The sequence below is a fragment of the Engystomops pustulosus genome, chromosome 4 (assembly GCF_040894005.1).
Source record: "Engystomops pustulosus chromosome 4, aEngPut4.maternal, whole genome shotgun sequence".
In the NCBI taxonomy this organism is placed as follows: domain Eukaryota; kingdom Metazoa; phylum Chordata; class Amphibia; order Anura; family Leptodactylidae; genus Engystomops; species Engystomops pustulosus.
This window is the reverse complement of record NC_092414.1, coordinates 78617717-78639293: the sequence shown is the minus strand read 5'-3', so window position 1 is coordinate 78639293 and position 21577 is coordinate 78617717. Positions and strand designations below refer to the sequence as shown.

Sequence of the window (21577 nt, the reverse complement as noted above, 5' to 3'; positions counted from 1 at the left end):
CTCCTTCTGTCTGGGTGTCTGTCTTTTCTCTTCCTTCCATACCCAATGTTTTCTTACATGTTTATTATTGTCCCGATTGTCAAGCCAGCCTTCCTACCATAACATATATGTATGCTTTTGTATGTAAGGGTCACCATCTTATACAATTCTATTGACATTGGTTTAGTGGTAGTACTTTGTTGGTTGTGGTTTTTGCACTGTAAACTTTCTTGTACCATGCAATTAAAGGGGTTATCTGGGTCTTAAAAATTACTGAGGGGCGGGCTGGGGAGGGCTATTTAAAAATAATAAACATATACTTACCTCGTCCGGCGCCGCGGCCCGTCTGGTCTGTGCGCCGGTTCCGGCCGGAAGCTCCCTTCCAACACCATCTCCTAGCGCTTACAACGCTGAGAGAGAGGGACGGATTGGAGGAGCTGGCCACATCGCAGACCGGAAGCTCCCTGTGTGTGGCTTCTGTGCCCCTGTAAAAAAACAGGGGCACGGATCGAAGGGACCGCGGCGCGGGACATCGCGGCGCCAGAGGAGGTAAGTACATGTTTATTATTTTTAAATAGCCCACCCCAGCCCTCAGTAATTTTTAAAACCCGGATAACCCCTTTAACCGTCTATAAACTCTAGAAAATCCCTGGTTATGCTTTATGGTTAATAAAGATTGTATTCTCATATAGTTTCATGGAATTTTTTCAATGTATGTATTTTCCTTAGGTTGTATTGAATAAAGAATGATGGGGGAATTTGAAGAATGTGAAACTTTGCAGGAACAATTTGAGAAATAGGTGGAGACTCTCTTCCCACTTGTCCATAGTATTAATTTCCCTGTACAGTATAACAATTTAATAAGTGGAAGTCGGGCATTTGCAATTATGTTTATTTTTGCACCAAGGTACCAGAATAGAGCCAGTCTTGTAATATACTGCCAGTTTTTTTTCAGTGGGGATTCTTTCATTTAAAATATAATTGGGACGTTTTAAAAATGTCAGCACCGTACAAACACAATAAAGTTAATGTGGTTAAGAATAGCGCTGGAAATTTACATAATTACTTGAATATGTAAACTATTGCATATAACATTTAAAAAGTCATTAACCTTTTCATTAGTTTCAGGATATCATCAAAAGATCAGAAGGTCAAAACTAATAGGAAAACAGAAGGAAAAAATAAAACCCACGCTGTAAGAAGGTTAAGAGAAAGGTATCATGTTTTTGTTTTAGCCACAAGCAGAAGCATGGTACAGTTGTAAGTATTTAATGGGAGTCTCAACAGGCTTTGGTCCCTAAACCAGTTAGATATTCTTTTTACTCCTGGGGTTTGGAGTTTAGGGTTTAAACCTCACCCTCACTTCATTCATCTAATTTCAACTGTTTTATTATGTCAGAACAGATTAATGATTTTCGGTCACCAGCATCCAGCACATGCGCCAGATTCAAGATTCGGCAAAACTTGGTGAGCATTGGCATAATTAAAGTCCACTGGGCCTCAGTGGAAAATTTCTAACATGCGCACGCACTTATTTGGCCTGGACTCGACTGTACCCTAGCAGCGGACGCTTAGTAAACACTGCATTACCGGAAATGGGCAGAATGCTTCAACGGCCCATCAGCAGGTCTAAACTAATCAGCTGACTTGACAAGACTCAGTCATGAACAATAGTACTTCTGGTCCTTTGTGATCGCCGGACTGCTGTTATATGTGATAGTTCTGTCAAATTTAATGATTATTTGCTTTAACCCCTTAACGACTTGGCCTTTTTTAGTTTTTTCACTTCCATTTTTCACTCCCCACCTTCAAAAATCTATAACTTTTTTATTTTTCCACATAAAGAGCTCTGTGATGGCTTATTTTCTGCGTAACAAATTGCACTTCGTAGGGACGGTATTTAATATTCCATGGCGTGTACTGGGAAGCGGGAAAAAAATTCCAAATGCAGTGAAAATGGTGAAAAAACACATTTGCAACGTTTTCTTGTGGGCTTGGATTTTACGGCTTTCACTGTGTGCCCCAAATGACAGGTCTACTTTATTCTTTGGGTTGCTACGATCACAGGGATACCACATTTGTACAGGTTTTATAATGTTTTCATACATTTAAAAAAAATTAAAACCTCCTGTACAAAATTTTTTTTTTTATTTTGCCATCTTCTGGCGCTAATAACTTTTTCATACTTTGGTGTACAGAGCTGTGGGTGGTGTCATTTTTTGCGACTTTTGATGGCGTTTTCATTGCTAACATTGTTAGGACTGTGCTACCTTTTGATCACTTTTTATTAATTTTTTTATATTTTCCAAAATGGCAAAAAAATGTCATTTTTGACTTTGGACGCTATTTTCCGTTACGGGGTTAAACGCAGTGAAAAACCGTTATTATATTTTGATAGATCAGACATTTTCGGACACGGTGATACCTAATGTGTTTGATTTTTACGGTTTATTAATATCAGTTCTAAGGAAAGGGGGGTGATTTGAATTTTTAGGTTTTTTTAATATAATTTTTTTTTTAACTTTTTTTTTACTTTTACTTGAACTATTTTTCAGACTCCCTAGGGTACTTTAACCCTAGGTTGTCTGATCAATCCTACCATATACTGCCATACTGCAATATGGCAGTATATGGGGATTTTACTCCTCATTCATTACAATGTGCTTATAGCACATTGTAATGAATGGGTTAAAACGAGACAGCTTCGGGCCTTCGTGAGACCCGATGCTGTCATGGCAACGGATCACCGCTCCCCGTGACGTCATCGAGGAGCAAAGATGCGGCGCCATCTTTTTGAAGCCTCCGGCAGCATTGCCGGCGGCGATCGCGGTGAAAGCACCCGCGATCGGTGCTAGACTTACCGGCTATGGAGAGGGCTCGGCCCGCGAGCCCTTTCCATGCACCGGGACCCGGCGCGCACCGTACTAGTACGGCGCGCGTCCGGAAGGGGTTAAGTATATGATATATATTATTCACCAACCAGCTGATGGTATTATAGGTTTCCTATAAAAAAAAAAAAAAAAGTTACATAATATGGGCTATCGTGGAGTGTGATTATGTAGCTCTTATTTATGTAATGCACACACACATATGTATATATGTGTGTATATATTATTCACACATACACACACTTAACTATGCTGGATTTAACTGTGTTTGAGAAAGACCTTGTTGAAACGTTACATCAAACCACTGATTTACTATAGCTTCTTAGAGTGCTGCTGATATCATCCAGTGGTATTGGTGATGGCTATAAACTTTTCAGTAATAACATTTAAGAGTTCTGAAGTCAGTTATTACACAGAGGGCAGCCACAATACATTTACAATTATTGTTTCCTATGAACGGTTTACACACATGATTTCGGAGTTTCTTTTGCCAAAGGCAGGATGATAAGAATGTGTGTACCCTAAAAGGTTGATTTGGGAAAGGATATGCCTTACAGCTAGCAGAGGCACCCTGATGATCGCTACACAAATAGTTTATTTTATTTATAGAGCAGAATAGTTTGATTCTTGTACCATTAAAGCACAGCTCCAACTTACTTGTTCATGTTATGAATTTAATAACGAAAAAAATTTGATAAAAAGTGCCGCTGAAATGGAAATTGGGTGAGGTGCTGACAGCACTTCATACGATCTCCTGGAGAGGTGAGCCTCATTGTATGTGTGTGCGTGCACAGCACAGGCCAATGTATGTAGTAGTGTTCACATTTCTGTGTAAGTGTGTATAGCAGAGCTGTATGTGAATGAATGGATGTAGAAGAGCTATGTGTGCTGTGCAGTTGTGCAACCATTAGGGATATTTTAAATTGGAGTAAAATATATTTTTCCTTTTTTGGAAGACTAAATCTGGAGTAAGGATCATCTTATAGTCTGAATAATACGGTACATTTACTGCAAACTAACTTGTAGAATGTGCAACATTAAGTCAAAAATAATTGGCACCAAACACAAACCTAAAACAAGTGCAGAAAATATAACAAAAGTAGTAGCAGTATTTTGTCACAAATAGCACAACCTTTTCTTAACAGCTGTGGATGACAAACCATAGCTGTAAAAAGGGCTCCGCTTGAAAACTCTCCAAAATCACTATGATTGAATATAAAAGCAATTTATTAAAATTCAAGGTCATTAAATCATTCAATGATTTAATATCAGTATAAAGGCACCGTGATTCTCTAGGTACACCTTTTAATTTTTGTTATCATGCTTGACTAGACATCAATCAGACTTAGCCACAGTACTATTTCTTCTCTTATTACATAATATTGATGTAGTGCTGAAGAGGATTAAAACGCCATTTATATTTATGATTTAAATAAAATTACTTTCCATATCAGATTCAAAATAAAAGTTTAAGTTAATTAGAGTGACACTAACAAGACAGTTTCACACCAAAATAAAACAAAACAAAGAACGCTAGAAGGTTATAGCTTTTTACATTTAAAAATACAAAAATAACATTCATTTACTGATGATGCAAATGACAAAAAGCCTTAACTTTATTATCTAAATATATACAAGATATTTATAAAAAAATAACTGAAGAATTACTAAAACAAAAAAACTAAACAAAATCGCGCCTGTTGCAGATATAAAAAGAGGCACTTGGATAGGTCAATAGAACATTTACATCATAGTTCAACATTATTCTTAATCCATCTTGACTTATTGCTTCATATTACATTTCAGCTTAGAAAAACAAGATAATAAAATATATATGTAGAAGTATGAAGATGTTGTTCAAAAGGAAACCTATCAAGGCAATTTGGGACACTAAATCACTCCAGTTGTTATAGACCTGTGATTTAGCGTCTCCAATCGCTGTAGAAAAGTAGAAAAAAAGCCTCCTACTCACTTGTTTCCATAGCTCCCAGCACCTGCAGAATTGTTCAGTGAAGCCGGCATAGTACACAATGGCGCATGCACACTGAAGTCAGGGTGTACCACACCGGCTGTACTGTAGCAAAGTGCAAACATGCAGTATTGATGGGTCCAAGTTGGGCCATCAAACCCATCTCCAGGTAAGCGTATGCTTTTTAATTACAGCCAAAGACCTCAATATAGACTATTTGTGTTTTAGTGACAAGTCCTTATTAAGCACACATTGCATAGTTTGCGCTGACCTTTTCATTTTAACCATAATGTTACAAAATAATTCCTACATACTGTACTTCCATCTACCCTGTCTTTCCATGCATGTAACATCATTTGATTCGAGTTGTAAGGGGTGGCACCTCAGCAAATATCCACAAGACAGAGAACATTCCCATGCTCATGAATTACTGAGAGAACACACATTTCTGGTGTGTTACTTTAGGAATCCATACTATATTCTTCCTTTGCAGGAGAGCCATTATTAACACATTGCAATGGAAAGTATTGTGGATTTTTCTTTGAGTCAGCCATGTGCACAGCCTTGTAGTAAGTACTACCTTGGCTCAAGTGTTTCTTGTCCAGTGAGGGTCCAATAAATGACAATTTTGCCATACAAGGACCTATCAATATGACAAACACTGATGAAAAAGCACTTAAAACACCAACTGTGTCCCTCAGTAGTGAGCTTTTAGCCTTTTATTCTCTTCGCGAAGCTTTTCTATCTCAGCGACCAAGTTTTCATTTACAGAGTACCTTTCAAGTAACATCTGAATTTCACTCTGAAAAGAAAAAAGAAGTTATGAATTTATGAACTTACAAAACCTTAAAAGGATGTGGAAGAGGAGACTGCATTATTTATACACAGCTACACATGTGATGCATATTTAAAGAAAAAACAACCTACAGCTTAGAGAAAACCAGAATAGAAAACAATTAAAAACCTATAGGAAAAAGGGGGCCACTAAACAGCAGGCAATGTTTTCTGCAAGGACTGATATAAACTTAGTTTGCTGGAGTTAGCAGGCACAAAGAAGAGATTAGATCATTCGGCAAGTTTTGAAACCAATGGTAAAGAAAACATCAAGGGCAAAAAAAAAAACAAAAAAACATCCCCATCTGCAAGCATACGGATGTGGCAGTCCTTTTATATCCATCTCAGACAGAGCTCACTTTATTTTCCCTTAAGCAGCTCCTGAAATGCGTAAAATACATACAATAAAGGTTTACAAATAATGAAGATACATACTTAGCAGCGACTGCTACAAGTTATTTTCCCTGCATAGGCTATTTTAATGTGTGCTAAATCTTACAGAACATTAATTAGTTGACTCGTTGTGTGTAGTGCCATGAAGAATCCCATAACCCCCTTCTGATTTTAGTAGCTCTGCATTGCACCACTGTGTCCTAGGCTCTCTGTCACCGCACATTCCGTGAAATGACCCTTCCTTCTAATGGGACAAAGCATTAAAAGAATATTAAGTGACAGACTACCAGTAACTAAGAACATTACCAAGAGCTGCTTTTCTTTCTTTATTAAGTTTTATTACAAGAATTCTCTTCCTCCACAAATGCTGAGGCAGCAATTCTGTGCAACTTTACATCTACCAACAGAGTTAATATAAAATATGTTTTGCAACTGCCATGCACAAAAGCCGTTTCTAGTATTCATGGGGTAACATATATACACATTTAGATGTTAAAAGGAAATCTACAGTCAGTAGTCTACATACTTCGTAAATCCATAAGGTAGATTCCCAAAATCTAACTAAGCCCTACACAGCTCTTACTAATTTCTGTGATGCAGCCTAAATGTTTTAATACATTCATTTTATTTTTATACCATTTATCGGCAGAGGCTACCAGGGGCGACACTTTCTTTGCCCTGTGGCACACGAGCAGAGCTCCCCTCTGGCCGGAAGCCAATGTGCCTGCACAGGGCTGGCCATGCCTCCGAGACATGGACACACAGAGAGAAGGATCTGCAAGGATACTTGGGCTGTGGAGTAGCCTTAGCCCCAGGAGCACACAGAGGTTACTTCTTGACCCAAGCAGCCTCTGCAGAGAATCAGCTTATAAATAAAATAATTAAAATATTTAAGCTGCATTCCTGAAAATAGTAAAAGCTGTATAGGGCAGAGTTTTATTTGGGGAATCTACCATCTGGATCCACTAAGCAAGTAGATTTCTGATGATAGATTTCCTTTAAACAATTCCTCATTTCGTTATCCAACCCAACCGCAAACATTTCTTATACATACCGATTGTATATGAAACTGTTTTATCATCTCAACTTGCAAATTGATAATATCTCTGTGACATGCTTCCCTGTAATGACAGAGGTAGACAAGACAAGCAGATACAAATGGTTATCTACATTTAGTTTACACAAGGTTACAGTATAGAACTTTAGTTGCTAGGTTTTACCAGTATAGTTTTTCTTGGCGATACACTGCCTAGGGCATGTGTACTTACATCTACTGTCACAGATCTGGACAGTGACTGACATCCCTTTGTAGTTCTTCAGCCAGTCATTCACAAAAACGGGATCTACATACATCAGTCTGTATTAGGCTGAGTTGTGTGTTGGTAAAATTCAAAATCGGTACAACATTTAAGCTTGGATTGCAGCGTAGGCAATTCCTAAACTAACTTTCAAATAAACTTTGCAAATATCAATAGTATAAGTTACTAACCACAACCACTGCTTTTCATCTACACACACAGTGAATAAATACTGCGCTACTCTACAAATTCTCACACACATTACATACAACTGCCTGCTGCACACAGCAAACAGAAGAAAAGTTTATATGTGGCTGAGGGTATTAAAACAATACACCTCTTAAAGGAAACCTACCACTTGTAGTGGCAGGTTTCCGATGGAAATACCGGGCACCAGCTCAGGGTGAGCTGGTGCCGGAGCTTCTTTTAGTTAGTGTTTTAAACCGCTGTATCGCGGTTTAAAACACTTTTTAAACTTTATAGCCGGCGCAGGCAGGTACGCGCTCGGCGCTTACCATGCGCGCGGCTCTCATTCACTTCCTATGTAGCCGCGCGCACAGTAAGCGCCGAGCGCGTACCTGCCTGCGCCGGCTATAAAGTTTAAAAAGTGTTTTAAACCGCGATACCGCGGTTTAAAACACTAACTAAAATAAGCTCCGGCACCAGCTCACCCTGAGCTGGTGCTCGGTATTGCCATCGGAAACCTGCCACTTCAAGTGGTAGGTTTCCTTTAACCCCTTAAGGACGCAGAGTTTTTTTGCTCTTTTCTCGCTCTCCACCTTCAAAAATCCATAACTTTTTCATTTTTACGTGTACAGACCTGTGTGAGGGCTTATTTTGTGCGTAACAAATTTTACTTTCTCGTAATGTTATTTATTTTAACATGCCATGTACTGCGAAGCTGAAAAAAAATGTGGAAAAATTGAAAAAAAACGCACATGTGTTCTTGTGGGCTCAGTTTTTACGACTTCGCTCCAAATAACACGCCTACTTTATTCTTTGGTTCGGTGCGATCGCGGTGATACCAAATTTATATAGGTTTTATTGTGTTTTAATACATTTTCAAAAATTAAACGAATGTGTACAAAAAAGAAAAAATAATTTTTGCCATTTTCTGAAGCTAATAACTTTTTCATACTTTGGCGCACGGAGATGTGTGAGGGGTCATTTTTTGTGAAATGAGCCGACGTTTGCATTGCTACCATTTTGAGGTCTGTGCGACATTTTGATAATTTTTATGAGATGTAAAAAGGTGTAAAAGTTGCATTTCGGACATTTGTGCGCCATTTCCCACCTCGGAACGCACCGCCGGCCATTACCGGTTTTATATTTTGATAGATCGGGCATTTTGGGACGCGGCAATACCTAATGTGTCTGTGATTTTTACTGTTTATTATGTTTTATATCAGTTCTAGCGAAAGGGGGTGATTTGAATTTTTAATATTTTATTAATTTGTTTTGTTTTTTAAACTTTTTTTTTTCTTTTTTTTTCACTAATTCTTAGACCATCTAGGGTACATTAACCCTAGATGGTCAGATTGTTCCTACCATATACTGCAATGCTTCTGTATTGCAATATGGCATTTTTGCAGCTCATTAGTTACAATGAGCCACTGGCTCATTGTAACGAATCTGCAGAAGCCATTAAGCCTCGGGTCAAACGAAGACCCGAGGCTACAATGGCCACCGATCACCCCCCTCCCCGATGACGTTCGGGGGCGCGGCGATCGTAATAAAGATGGCGGCACCCACGCGCCGCTGTCTTTTAAATGAAAGGGTTAATAGCCGCGATCGGTCCAAGCAATATCGGTTGCTGCAATATGCAACAACCGCCACCTCTGTATGAACAGGACTCAGCCCGTGAGCCCTCTTCATACATTCCCTGTACCTCTGCGCCGTAGAGCTACGGTGCAGAGCGTTAAGGGGTTAAACTCATGTCTCTCTGCACTCCCGTTCTCCTGTGGTGATGGCCGTCACTGCCAGGTTCTGTATGTATACAGAGGCCGGCGTGGCGTCAAATTGGCAGTACACATGCCACTACAGTAGGAGATTCAAGATGCAGTGACACATGCAACGTTGGCGCCACATAACTACTGATCTCTGTATACAAACAGAACCCACAAGAGAAAAAGAGCACTCTAGTCGATCAAAGAAATCCGGCTACTGTAGGCAAGTGATTCATGAACAGACCACGGCTGGTACCTTTTAGTCAAACATTTGGTTTGATTTTCCATCTTAAAAGAAATATACCATTAAAATCAGGCATGATAAACCATGGACATTACCCATAAATCCAGGCACTGTGACTGGTAATTTTCTTATTGTTATCCATGGCCTCCTTTTTAAAATCAACATGAAGGGCTCTGGTGGTGTTACCAGATGCCTTCTGAGCTTGAGATTCTCAAGGTGCTACATTGTGTGCTGGAACATTCTTCTAACATGTGCAGATTTTTGTAATGACAAACATGTATTATATGGAGATAAACAGAGTTTGGATAATTTATTTATACACAATGAACAATCGTCATGAAAATACCAATCGTCCAATAATAAAAAAGTCTCAACAGCACATTCCTTCTGCAGTGCAAGTTCCATTATTGACAAGTGGTTTTCCAGTCTCTGGAGAACTTTAGCTCTGGATCTACATATGTGGTTCACAGGCTTTCAATCCTAACAGCTGGTGAGAATTCTATCTGCTCAGAACACTTCCTCCTGAGTCCTATCACAGTTCACAACATTGAAAAGGGTCAGAGCCTCCCACTGTCAGTCGCGTCTCTTCTTAAGAACTATCCGACAAACCCATCTGGTAGTCTGTCTTAATATAGTGAAAACCCATGAAGGGATTTTTCAGGACATTGTCAGAGCGACATAATGTAGAGTCTTATAAAACAAAGTTTTAAAGGATTTTACTAACCAAATGGGGTTTCAAAATATGATCATCTACTACACAACGGACATAAATCACAACAAACAGAAATATGCTTCGCACAAGTCGTTTTCACTTCACTGCTTTAAACTTGAGCATATGGGGATTTTGCCATTGTAAAACACAATTACCTCTAATATAACATCTGACAAAAAGAGCTTAAGTGCCAGACGAGGAGAAATTTATTCAACAGTTAAAAGATTAAAACCTCAATCCTGCCACAAAAGTTAAGCAGTGGAAAGGTTCAGAAACTTTATGAGAGCCTGTATTTTAACATGTTTAGGTTGGGGAATAGGTTGTTTGTTACCCTTTCCAGCACGTAAATTAACAGGCAGGGGATGCGGTCCACGTGCATGCAGTCTGTTATTGTCTGCTCTCCTCACAATGGCTGCCCGATCTTATACTATGAAATGGGGCTAGTGTGACAGTCCCTTGTCACAGTAGCCCCATAAAACAGTAGTAACACTGTAGGCCTCAATATAAGGGACCCCATGACATTATTAAGAACATCTCAGGGATTTCTTTGGCCGAGAGGCATTTCGTCTCTTCACATTTGTGTATATATACATTAGAGCACAATGGTGTCACCCCCCCAACCTCTAGACCAGACTATGACCAACGCGCAGAAAACCCCCAACCCACCCCGACCAGACTGTGGCTGACGCCGCAGACCCCAGCCATCCCCCCACTACCACAAAACCAGACAATTACCAACACCACAGACACCCCCAGACTAGACATGCGTTGACACCAACACCCCCCTCCCTGCCGAAGCTCCCAGATGCTGTGCAATGTCATGTGACTGGATCATCATCGGCCAATACTGAATGACACCACTCGGGTCACATAGCTTCAGCTTGCGTCCCCGATCGAAGGTTAACGGCATCATATAATATCCAGTTTTTAGCAATTAGGAAACAGCATAAAAAAAAGCAATGGAGGAATAGAAATGTTTTGGGTGCCTAGGACACTACCGGGTGCATTAGAAACCTAATAAGCACACGGATAATGCTGGGAATATCTTGGAAACCGCATAATGGACAAATATAAAACGATATTTTGGTAATTATTGTGCATTTCTCTATGCCAAATGAGAACATAGACTAGACTTGGTGGAGGAAGTAGTGTATGTTAGACTGTGAAATGAGAGGAAGGAAGTGAAATAATGACAGATAATTGGCACGGGGAAAAAGTGCCAAAAACATACCAAACTCCACCTACCAAACGTAGAATACAGGCCAGAGGCAAAGTACATACAGTGACACTACAACTATATATTATACGTTTGAACAGTATCCAAGAACGGATGAAACCGTTATGCAACTTCATCCTGTACAAGTATGGCAGCAACCATGCGTAGCTGGCAACATAACTTTGTTTGACTTTTTTTTTTTTTCTCAATAAGTAATGCCTTAACATTAATCAAAAGTTTAGTAAAATTACCTGAAGTCATCAAGGGTTTCTTCAATCATATTTCTAATAAAACTAATTTGAACAGATGTTAGCGGGGCTCCAGATTTCTCACTTGCCAAAGAATCTGCTATTTTTCCTGACAGGGAAGCGGCAATTTCAGAACTCGGAGAGTTAGACATCTTTGGACCTGTCATTGAAAGTTAAAAATCACAAGTTAAAAGAGAAATTCCTAATAGGAAAAACAGGCATCGTTATAGAATTAATCACAGTGAAAAGGACATAGTTAAAATGGGCTGCATGTTTTTTGAACATGTGTGAGTGCCGGGGGCGGGGAGTGTTAGGGTATTAAAGGAAACCTACCACTTGAAGTGGCAGGTATAAGAAGGAAATACCGAGCACCAGCTCAGGGTGAGCTGGTACCGGAGCTTATTTTTGATAGTGTTTTAAACCGCTGTATCGCGGTTTAAAACACTTTTTAAACTTTATAGCCGAAGCTGCTTCGGAGCAGGGAGGTACGCGCTCAGCACTTACCATGCGCGCGACCGTGTGCGCGGCTACATAGGAAGTGAAGGAGAGCCGTGCGCATGGTAAGCGCCGAGCGCGTACCTCCCTGCGCCGAAGCAGCTTCGGCTATAAAGTTTAAAAAGTGTTTTAAACCGCGATACAGCGGTTTAAAACACTATCAAAAATAAGCTCCGGCACCAGCTCACCCTGAGCTGGTGCTCGGTATTTCCTTCTTATACCTGCCACTTCAAGTGGTAGGTTTCCTTTAAGTAAGTTACCAATATACATCTAGTATAGTCCTGCTCCATTTCTTTATGTGTAAAGTGAAGCCTCCTGTCTTTTACCTCATGTGCCAGACATTCCAGACAGTCCATAAAATGGAAATGGATGGTCATGTGATCTCTATCTGTCCATGAACAATCGCCCTGCCAACCAATTACAGCTCGTAAGATATATCAGTGTGTGTTTCACAACATATGGCAAATGTCAGGGCACAACAGTGAGTCACCTTCAGATTTCTCACAAATCCACAGTCAATACAAGCAATTAGTACCACTGACTCAATATTTCACATTTTCTCTGCTCTCCGCAGGTAAATACTTTAAATTTGTCCAAAAATTGTTTTTCAGCAAACATTTTCATCTTGCAATCAGCAAAAACATGGCAAAAAACTTAAGGGTACTCATGCATGTCTGAGGAAGGAAGCGGGACCTCCAAAACGTCACACGGTATGCGAAGCCCTTGGTAAAACAGCCTGTTATTGTGTCTGGTATGACACTTTAACATTTATGGACTTATGGATTAAGAGGAGTACCCTAAAGTTTCTTACCATCTTTTTACTGATCGCAAGTTAAAAATGTTTTGTGGAAAAAACATTTGCACAAAATTAAATTTGCCTGCTGAGAGCAGAGAAATGTGAAGTATTGAGTTAGTGGTACTAATTTCTTGTATCAACCAATTATAGCTCCCCTTTAAAATATTCATGAGCACTGGTAAAAATGAAAGATGAGCTGTAATTGGCTGCCATGGGCAACTAAGCACATTCTTAGTGTTAGACAGCTTGATAAATCTGCCCCAGGCTTTTATTTTTCTTGCGTTATAGAAACAGAGAAAACAAAGAGGTAAGACTCACTATGTGCTGTATAGGGACACCATTGGTGCCAAAAGACCCTATTTACTACAATGGGGCAATTGAACTTTCATCAAACTTCTTGAAGTGCAGTTATTTGGGAGTTTTGCATTTTTTGTCTTTCACTCCTCTCCTACCACAGGATATAATTTCCATGATAGAGATGTAGGAGAGAGAAATTATATTCTTTTGAGAAGTACAATCAAGGAGGTACAAATTTTATATCATTTTTAATGTTATGACACCGTAAAAAAAACCCAAAACTCGTTCATACTTTCATGTAAGGAACTGGGTAAGGATTTTGACAACTGTACAACTTTTGTTACCAATCTTTACCACCAGGATCAAAGATTGTAAACCAAGCACACTTACATCCTGTTGTGTGCCACCTCTCGCAGGATCCACTCTTCTGTAAGCTCTTATTTTTAAGAAAAAAAAAGTATTTGAAAAATATGCAAATGACCCGGAGGAGGTTTACAATCCTTGAACATGGTGGTAGATTTCCTTTAACCCCTTAAGGACGCAGGGTTTTTCCGCTCATTTCTCGCTCTCCATCTATAAAACCATAACTTTTTCAGTTTTCCCTTGTACAGTGCTGTGTGAGGGTTTATTTTGTGCGCAACAAATTTTACTTCTCCATCACATTATTTATTATCCCATGCCGTGTACTGGGAAGTTGGAAAAAAAATTCCAAATGTGGAATAATTGGGAAAAAAGAGCATGTTTGCGCCACGTTCTTGTGGGCTCAGTTTTTACGACTTTAACCGTGCACTCAAAATAACATATCTACTTTATTGTTTGGTTCGGTACAATCACGGTGATACCAAATTTAGGCTACATTCACACATATGTATGGGGGACGTATATACGGCCAATATACGTCCCCCATACACTTCTATGGGGTCACGGCGCCGTACGGGTCCGTAGCCCGGGAAAAGATAGGACATTTCCTATCCTTTCCCGGGTTACGGCGCCATATGTTCCTGTGGAGAGGGGCGGTGGTGAGCAGCGTTCACCTCCTCCTCCTCCTCTCCCCACACGCTGCCGTGTCCCCGCCATGCCTTATACAGGTTTTATTGTGTTTTAACCCTTTTTCAAAAATTAAACGAACGTGTACGAAAAAGAAAAAAAAATGTTTTGCCATGTTCTGACGATAATAATTTTTTCATACTTTGGTGTACGGACATGGGGGAGGTGTCTTTTTTTGCAAAATGAGCCAACATTTTCATTGCTTTCATTTTGGTCACTTTTTATTCAGGGTACATTAACCCTAGATGGTCTCATCATTCCTACCACAGTATACACAGTGTCTGCACAGTATACACAGTGAACCACTGGTTTATTGTAACAAAACAGCAGAAACCATGCAGCCTCCGGTCTGACAAAGCAACCAATCGACACCCCCCCCCCCCCATGTCGTTCAGGGAAGCGACAATCATATCCGTCTTTTAAATGCCGCCGGCTGCTTTGACGGCAGCATGGGAGGAGTTAAAGGACACCTGTCATCAGGTCTGTCACTAGTCCTGTCACCTCTACCTGTTGGAGCAGCTCACAAGGATCCCATCCCAGCCTTTATCTAGTTATTTCATACATCATTGTAAAATCATCTATTATTTATCATGTAAATGAGGCTGGTCACATGGTCGGGGGCAGTGATGTCACCCCTGATACCCTCCCCTCTCCTCCCCCTGCTCATGTCTGTGTGTAATGTATAGTAAAGCATGGCTAGTGTCTGCTGTATCTGCTGACATGCTGCATCCTCCTAATATACAGGTGAGAGACACAGACATCAGCTACACATGAATCTGACATGTTCTGCTATAACATGGCTGCCTGGAGCTGCTGTATCTCTCCTATACACACACACATGCACACACAGGCTGCAGGGGGCGTGGCCACCAGCACATCATTATACAGCCTTACATTATTATACAGGCTGTCAGTCATGCACTGGGGGTGTGGCTGTGCCTCCCACTCATGAATAGAGTGGACAGCTTGAATATGCTAATGCTTCATTGGACATTTCACAGGTCATTTGCATACAGCTTTAGGACCTCATTGCTTAGGTTTACAGGCATGTAGAGGGACAATGAAGGGATAGAGGCAATGCTCTCTAATGGCAGTTTATGAAAATATATTTAGTTTAGGGGGGTTATTTTGCATGACGGGTTCTCTTTAATAGCCGCGGTCGGTGCTTGCAGCGGTGGGGGTTTGCTGCAATATGCAACAACCCTCACCTGTTTTTGAAGAGGGCTCAGCCCACATACACCCCCCGCATCTCTGCGCCATACAGCTATGGCGCAGATCATTAAGGGGTTAAAAAGTGGAAGCGACAACAGTATGCCATCATCCATTCCATGAAAGCATTTTATTGCACAAAATAACTCAAACACAAATATGTTTGGTGTACCACCCCCGTGAAGCTTTCCATTTCTCATTGCGTCACAGTATAGCAGTTACATATGTGAACAATATACACACTACATACTTACTTATTACTTTTGCACCATTTACTGGAAAGTCTTGTTTTAGTTGGGATGGAACTTGCTTTCCCACTCGATCAGTTGCCTCTGGGGTCCTTGATAGGGGGACAGGTGATGAACTCATGGTAATGTGTTCACTGCTTGTTGGTTTTGAAAGCTAGAATAGGAAAATTAAAACACTCACTAGTGTGAATGAACAAATAGAGAAAATGGCTATGACATACACAATGCAAATATGACTTATTAATCACACTCAAAAAAAAACAAAACAAAAATAATAAACAATTTACCTGCCTAACATTGTCCTTCAAATCTGTTTTCACTGTATATTTTCTTGTTTTGTGCTCTACATCTTGGGGCTCTTCTTCCTCTTTAATGGGACTTCCAATAATTAAGTGTAAAGGTGAGGAATGTATCCCCTGGTTACTGGAACCTGCCGGATGGCGTCTTGAAGCGGGTATGGCAGTGAACTGAGCCAAGTAATCAAGGTCTAAGAGAGGAAAGAAAACAAAATGATAGGAAATATAGGATCCAAGTACATAATCAACCCAGCCTGAAAGTGGATGTCCCAAAATGTACCAATTTTCTCCCAGAAACAGAGCCACACACATCCATGGGTTGAGTCTGACCTTTCAGCTCCATTCCTTTCAATCAAGCTGACCTGCAGTACCAGAAAGAACCCATAGGTGTATGTTGTGATGTTTCTCGAGTACAAGATTTCATATTGGATACCTCTTTAATACCTAAAACTAAAATTTTATAACATTTTAGCATTTATATCATTTTCATTTATGTAATAAAGGATTAAATAATTGCTTACAAGGAAGTCATCACCACATACCATTTCCTTTTGATGCAAACTCTTCCATTACTCTAAGGTGTGAAGCATCTTGAGATTTAAAAAAGAACAAAGAACAATTAGGACATTAACTGTATAAAAATAAAAAAAAGAATCAAAGTAAAAAATGAACTGAATACATCTTTAGGTTAGCAGACTTCTTTTGGATTTTGTACAGCAGAAAGAAAAAAAAAAAATCACACAAGACAGTCTAAAGGACATCTACCATAAGATGTGTCATCTACCAGATGGTATATGTCCAGCATTATGTGCCTGTCTAGTGATGTTAGACAAGCTGGAGCTTGGAGAGAGTGGGGTGTGTGCTCTCTAGCTTCCTAGCTCCTTTGGCTGGAGCAGGAAGTATGATCGCATAGGATGAAGAGGGGCGGAGGTAGACCAAATGAAAACCTGGTTATGCCTAGTGAAACCGATAGTAGATGTCCTTTAAAGGTGTGCTAAAAAATTTTTCAAATGAGTATTTTTCACCAGTGCCTTCTGTGTGCGATTCTGATGTGTTGGATTAGCATTGGACCCAGATTAATTGTATTTACTGTATATACTCGAGTAGAAGCTGTCACGAGTATAAGCCAAATTTTAAAGCAAAAACTTGGAAAACCTATTGACTCAAGTACAAGCCTATGGTAGGAAGTACATTGGTCACAGCCTCCACCCCACCCAGTATATAGCTAGCCAACCTATTGACCTCTAGTATATAGTCAGCTAGCCTCTGCCCCAGCCTATTATTTATATATAACAAAAACTCTACGCCGCCCCAAAGTGTGAACCTGGTTTTATTTTTACTGACAAGAATTCACCTTGCACAGGTCTTTTAAAACACAGCTAAAACTTACCATCACGAACTGGAGAAAATATGTCACCAAGACTACTTCTTCCAAAAGAATCCACTGATTTAAAGTCTGACGTTTTGGCAAAATCAGTTTCTTTTGATGGTATTACATCAAGACTTGAACTATGTGGAATACCTTAAAAAAAAGGAGGAATAAAGGCTAACTAGCAAGGCATAAAATGAATTAATGTAATCACAAGTTCTTGGCTTCATTGGCATTATTACATAACTTAACAATTTTTACTTTTATATTTGGAAATCATCTGAAAGATCAGATGTAAAATTGTGCTTTTCTGGCCAGGTGCTTTACAATGTACCTTTACTGAAAACAAATTCCTCATGTGGCACAGAAGATGGTGAAATCATCACAGAAGCCATGCAGTGATAGACTGCAGGGCTCCCGCTTCAATGGCCAGCGAGGCTCCTTCAACAAAGGCAACTCCTCATGGTAATCTGAAGGTGCAATAGTTATCATGCCAGCCAGGGACCCTATAGAGGCCCCCTGGACTGACAAACAAAATTAAATTAGCACATGACAGAGGCACCTCAAGGATTCCCTATTAACACATTCATACCAGGTTTTTCACAGTTCACTGCAGATTCTTTACTATCCACTATCATGGGTGCTTGAGATTGTGCTGGTGTTGGCATATCTTTTACGGTGTGAGTTCCACTTATGATAGCTGTTGATTTGGTTGGGGCCTTCTTTGCTACATTTGAGGATGCCAAGGAAGATCGACTTGAACTTTTGCTGGTCTAAAATATATTTATAAAATAAATATACAATTTGGTTAGACATGAAATGCAGAGTAGATACAAAAAAAATTTCAAAAAACAATGGTGCAATGAAAACATTTACAGGCACTATAAACACTGCAAACAAACTCAATAAAAAGAAAAAAAGATACATAGTTATAGTGGGTAGCAAAAGTGTTCTTTTCCTAATATCATTAAATTACATACACAAAATTAAATGTATCTTATTGATATTTTATTTGGTAAAGCAAGACAAAGCATTAAAGTATTTGTGAAAATGAAACACACCTTGATAAGTGTGGCGTGCATATGCATTAGGCCCCCTGTACTCTGGCCAATATAAAAGCCATTGGGGGAAATTTATTTAATGTGTTGGTCTATAGACAGTGCAGAGTAAAACTAGACAGTTCTCTAGTGCGCCAGATTAATTGTTTTTACATGATTAAAGAAATGAATGTGTCATGTAGAATACAAAAAAAAAAACTTTTATTACAAGACATATAAATACAGAAAAAAAATGGACAGAAAAATCAAATTAAATTAAAAAGGTGACTACACACCTACATGTGTAACGAGCAGGGCCTAAACATGTGATAGTGTTAGGAATCACTATCAAAAAAGATATAATATATCTGATCGCAGATATACAAAAATTGCATCAAGACAATGAACTGTAAATAATATACATGAGAATTTGCAGAGCCCAAAACAACAGACAAATGGTATATAGCAGCACAAAGTGCTGATGTTTGCCTAGAACAGGAGCTGATGTATGAAACGAATAATGCATCTACAGGCGGTCCCCTACTTAAGAACACTCGACTTACATACAACCCCTAGTTACAAACGGACCACTGGATATTGGTAATTTATTGTACTTTAGTCCTAGGCTACAATGATCAGCTGTAACAGTTATCACAGGTGTCTGTAATGAAGCTTTATTGTTAATCCTGATTCTTATGACAACCCAACATTTTTAAAATCCAATTGTCACAGAGACCAAAAAAGTTCTGGCAGGGATTACAATGATAAAATATACAGTTCCGACTTACATACAAATTCAACTTAAGAACAAACCTACAGACCCTATCTTGTATGTAACCCAGGGACTGCCTGTATATGGATCCAGCACAATAGCAATAACTATGGAATGAATGGGAAAGTCATCAAGATACGGACCTACATGTATGGGGAACAAGCGGCACCACACACACATTCCGCAACAGAGAGTGCCCTCCTCAGATATATTGATACATTTCCCTCAGCGTGTCCAAATTCCTAAGGGTGCGGTTACACATGGCGTTTTTATTGCTTTTACAAACAACACAAATGCCCGGGGTCGGGGCTCGGCCTCATAACATACGCGTTTCCACTAAAACCAGTAGCCGCTATCCAGCACCCGGTGTTTGCATTGAGTAAATAGAGAACAACTTGTGTAATTTAGGACGCGTCCACATGGAAGTTTTTCAGACGCCCAAAGCAGGAGTGGATTCCCAAAGCAGGAGTGGATTGTAAACAGAGGAGGAGCAGCTTCTCTCAAGGATATACTCTCACCCATTATGATCCACGCCACTTTTGGCTTCCAAAACTGCATCTGAAAGACTGAACGCGTGAATGCACCCTGCATCTCAGTATAACAGCAGAAAAGTAATAACTGCACTTGGGATAGTTCAAGCTCTCCACATCTCACAGAGAACTATTCAAACCATCAAATTGAAGGAATACCACAAACGCTAACCTAACAAGACATAGTTGACCAAGTAAACGGACAGCTCAGACAAGGTGAAGCATGTGGTGGCCTCATCATGTTGTGGGGATGCTTTGCTTCATCGGAGACTAAAAAAATGGTCAAAGTTGATGGGAAAGTAAATGGAGCAAAATACAGGGCAACAATGGAGGGAAACCAGTTGGAGACAGGAAAAGACTTAAATCTGGAGCACAGATTTACCCTCCCAGTAGGACAACAACCCTATACACACAGCCAAAGTAACCTAAATCCTATTGAGAATCTGAGGCTTGTCTTTAACCCCTTAAGGACGCAGGGTTTTTTCCCTCATTTCTCGCTCTCCACCTTCAAAAATCCATAACTTTTTCATTTTTACGTGTACAGACCTGTGTGAGGGCTTATTTTGTGCGTAACAAATTTTACTTTCCCGTAATGTTATTTATTTTAACATGCCGTGTACTGCGAAGCTGAAAAAAAAATAACAAATGTGGAAAAATTGCGTCACATTCTTGTGGGCTCAGTTTTTACGACTGACTATGCGCTCCAAATAACACCTCAGTTTTATTCTTTGGTTAGGTTTTATTGTGTTTTAATACATTTCCAAAAATTAAACGAATATGTACAAAAAAAAAAAATAAATTTTGCCATCTTCTGACGCTAATAACTTTTTCATACTTTCGTGCACGAGATGTGTGAGGTGTCATTTTTTGCGAAATGACCCAACGTTTTCATTGCTACCATTTTGAGGTCTGTGCGACATTTTGATAATTTTTTATTCCATTTTTTTACGTGATGTAAAAAGGTGTAAAAGCCGCATTTCGGACATTTGGGCGCCATTTCCCGTCTCGGAGGTCCCCCCCCGGCCGTAACCGTTTTTATATTTTGATAGATCGGGCATTTTCGGACGCGGCGATACCTAATGTGTCTGTGATTTTTACTATTTATTATGTTTTATATCAGTTCTAGCGAATGGGGGGTGATTTGAATTTTTAATATTTTATAAATTTTTTTTATTTTTTAAACTTTTTTTTTTTTCCACTATATCTTAGACCATCTAGGGTACATTAACCCTAGATAGTCAGATCGTTCCTACCATATACTGCAATACTTCTGTATTGCAATACATGGCATTTTTGCACATGATTCATTACAATGAGCCACTGGCTCATTGTAACGAATCTGCAGAAGCCATTAAGCCTCGGGTCAAACGAAGACCCGAGGCTACCATGGCAACCAATTGCTGCGCCCCGATGACGTTCGGGGGCGCGGCGATCTGAATAAATATGGCGGCGCCCGCGCGCCGTCTTTTAAATGCCGCCGGCGATTTTGCCGGCAGCAATCAAAAGGTTATTAGCGCCAAGGGTTTGCTGCAATATGCAACAACCCCCACCTCTGTATGAAGAGGACTCAGCCCGTGAGCCCTCTTCATACATTCCCTGTACCTCTGTGCCGTAGAGCTACGGCGCAGAGCGTTAAGGGGTTAAAATTGCTGTTTACAAAAAATTTCCCATCGAATCTGAGCTATAGCTCTACAAAGAATTGCCAAAAATTCCAGCTTTCAGATGAAACTAGTTCTATAAAAGTATTGACTGAA

The 21577-nt window shown here is 39.8% G+C and overlaps 1 protein-coding gene across 2 annotated transcripts in view; it reads right to left on the bottom strand.

Moving 5' to 3' along the window:
• Positions 1-4076: 4076 nt before the first annotated feature.
• Positions 4077-21577, bottom strand: part of NEDD1 (NEDD1 gamma-tubulin ring complex targeting factor) — a 30670-nt gene continuing 13169 nt past the window's right edge. For both annotated transcript variants that reach the window (XM_072146464.1, XM_072146465.1), the window contains exons 8-15: positions 18077-18257; positions 17506-17637; positions 16658-16705; positions 16107-16306; positions 15826-15973; positions 11731-11887; positions 7118-7184; positions 4077-5638 (exon numbers count right to left, since the gene is read on the bottom strand). In XM_072146464.1, coding sequence (XP_072002565.1) covers positions 5534-5638; positions 7118-7184; positions 11731-11887; positions 15826-15973; positions 16107-16306; positions 16658-16705; positions 17506-17637; positions 18077-18257 — 1038 coding nt within the window. In that variant the 3' untranslated portion in view covers positions 4077-5533. The remainder of the gene's footprint in view (positions 5639-7117; positions 7185-11730; positions 11888-15825; positions 15974-16106; positions 16307-16657; positions 16706-17505; positions 17638-18076; positions 18258-21577) is intronic.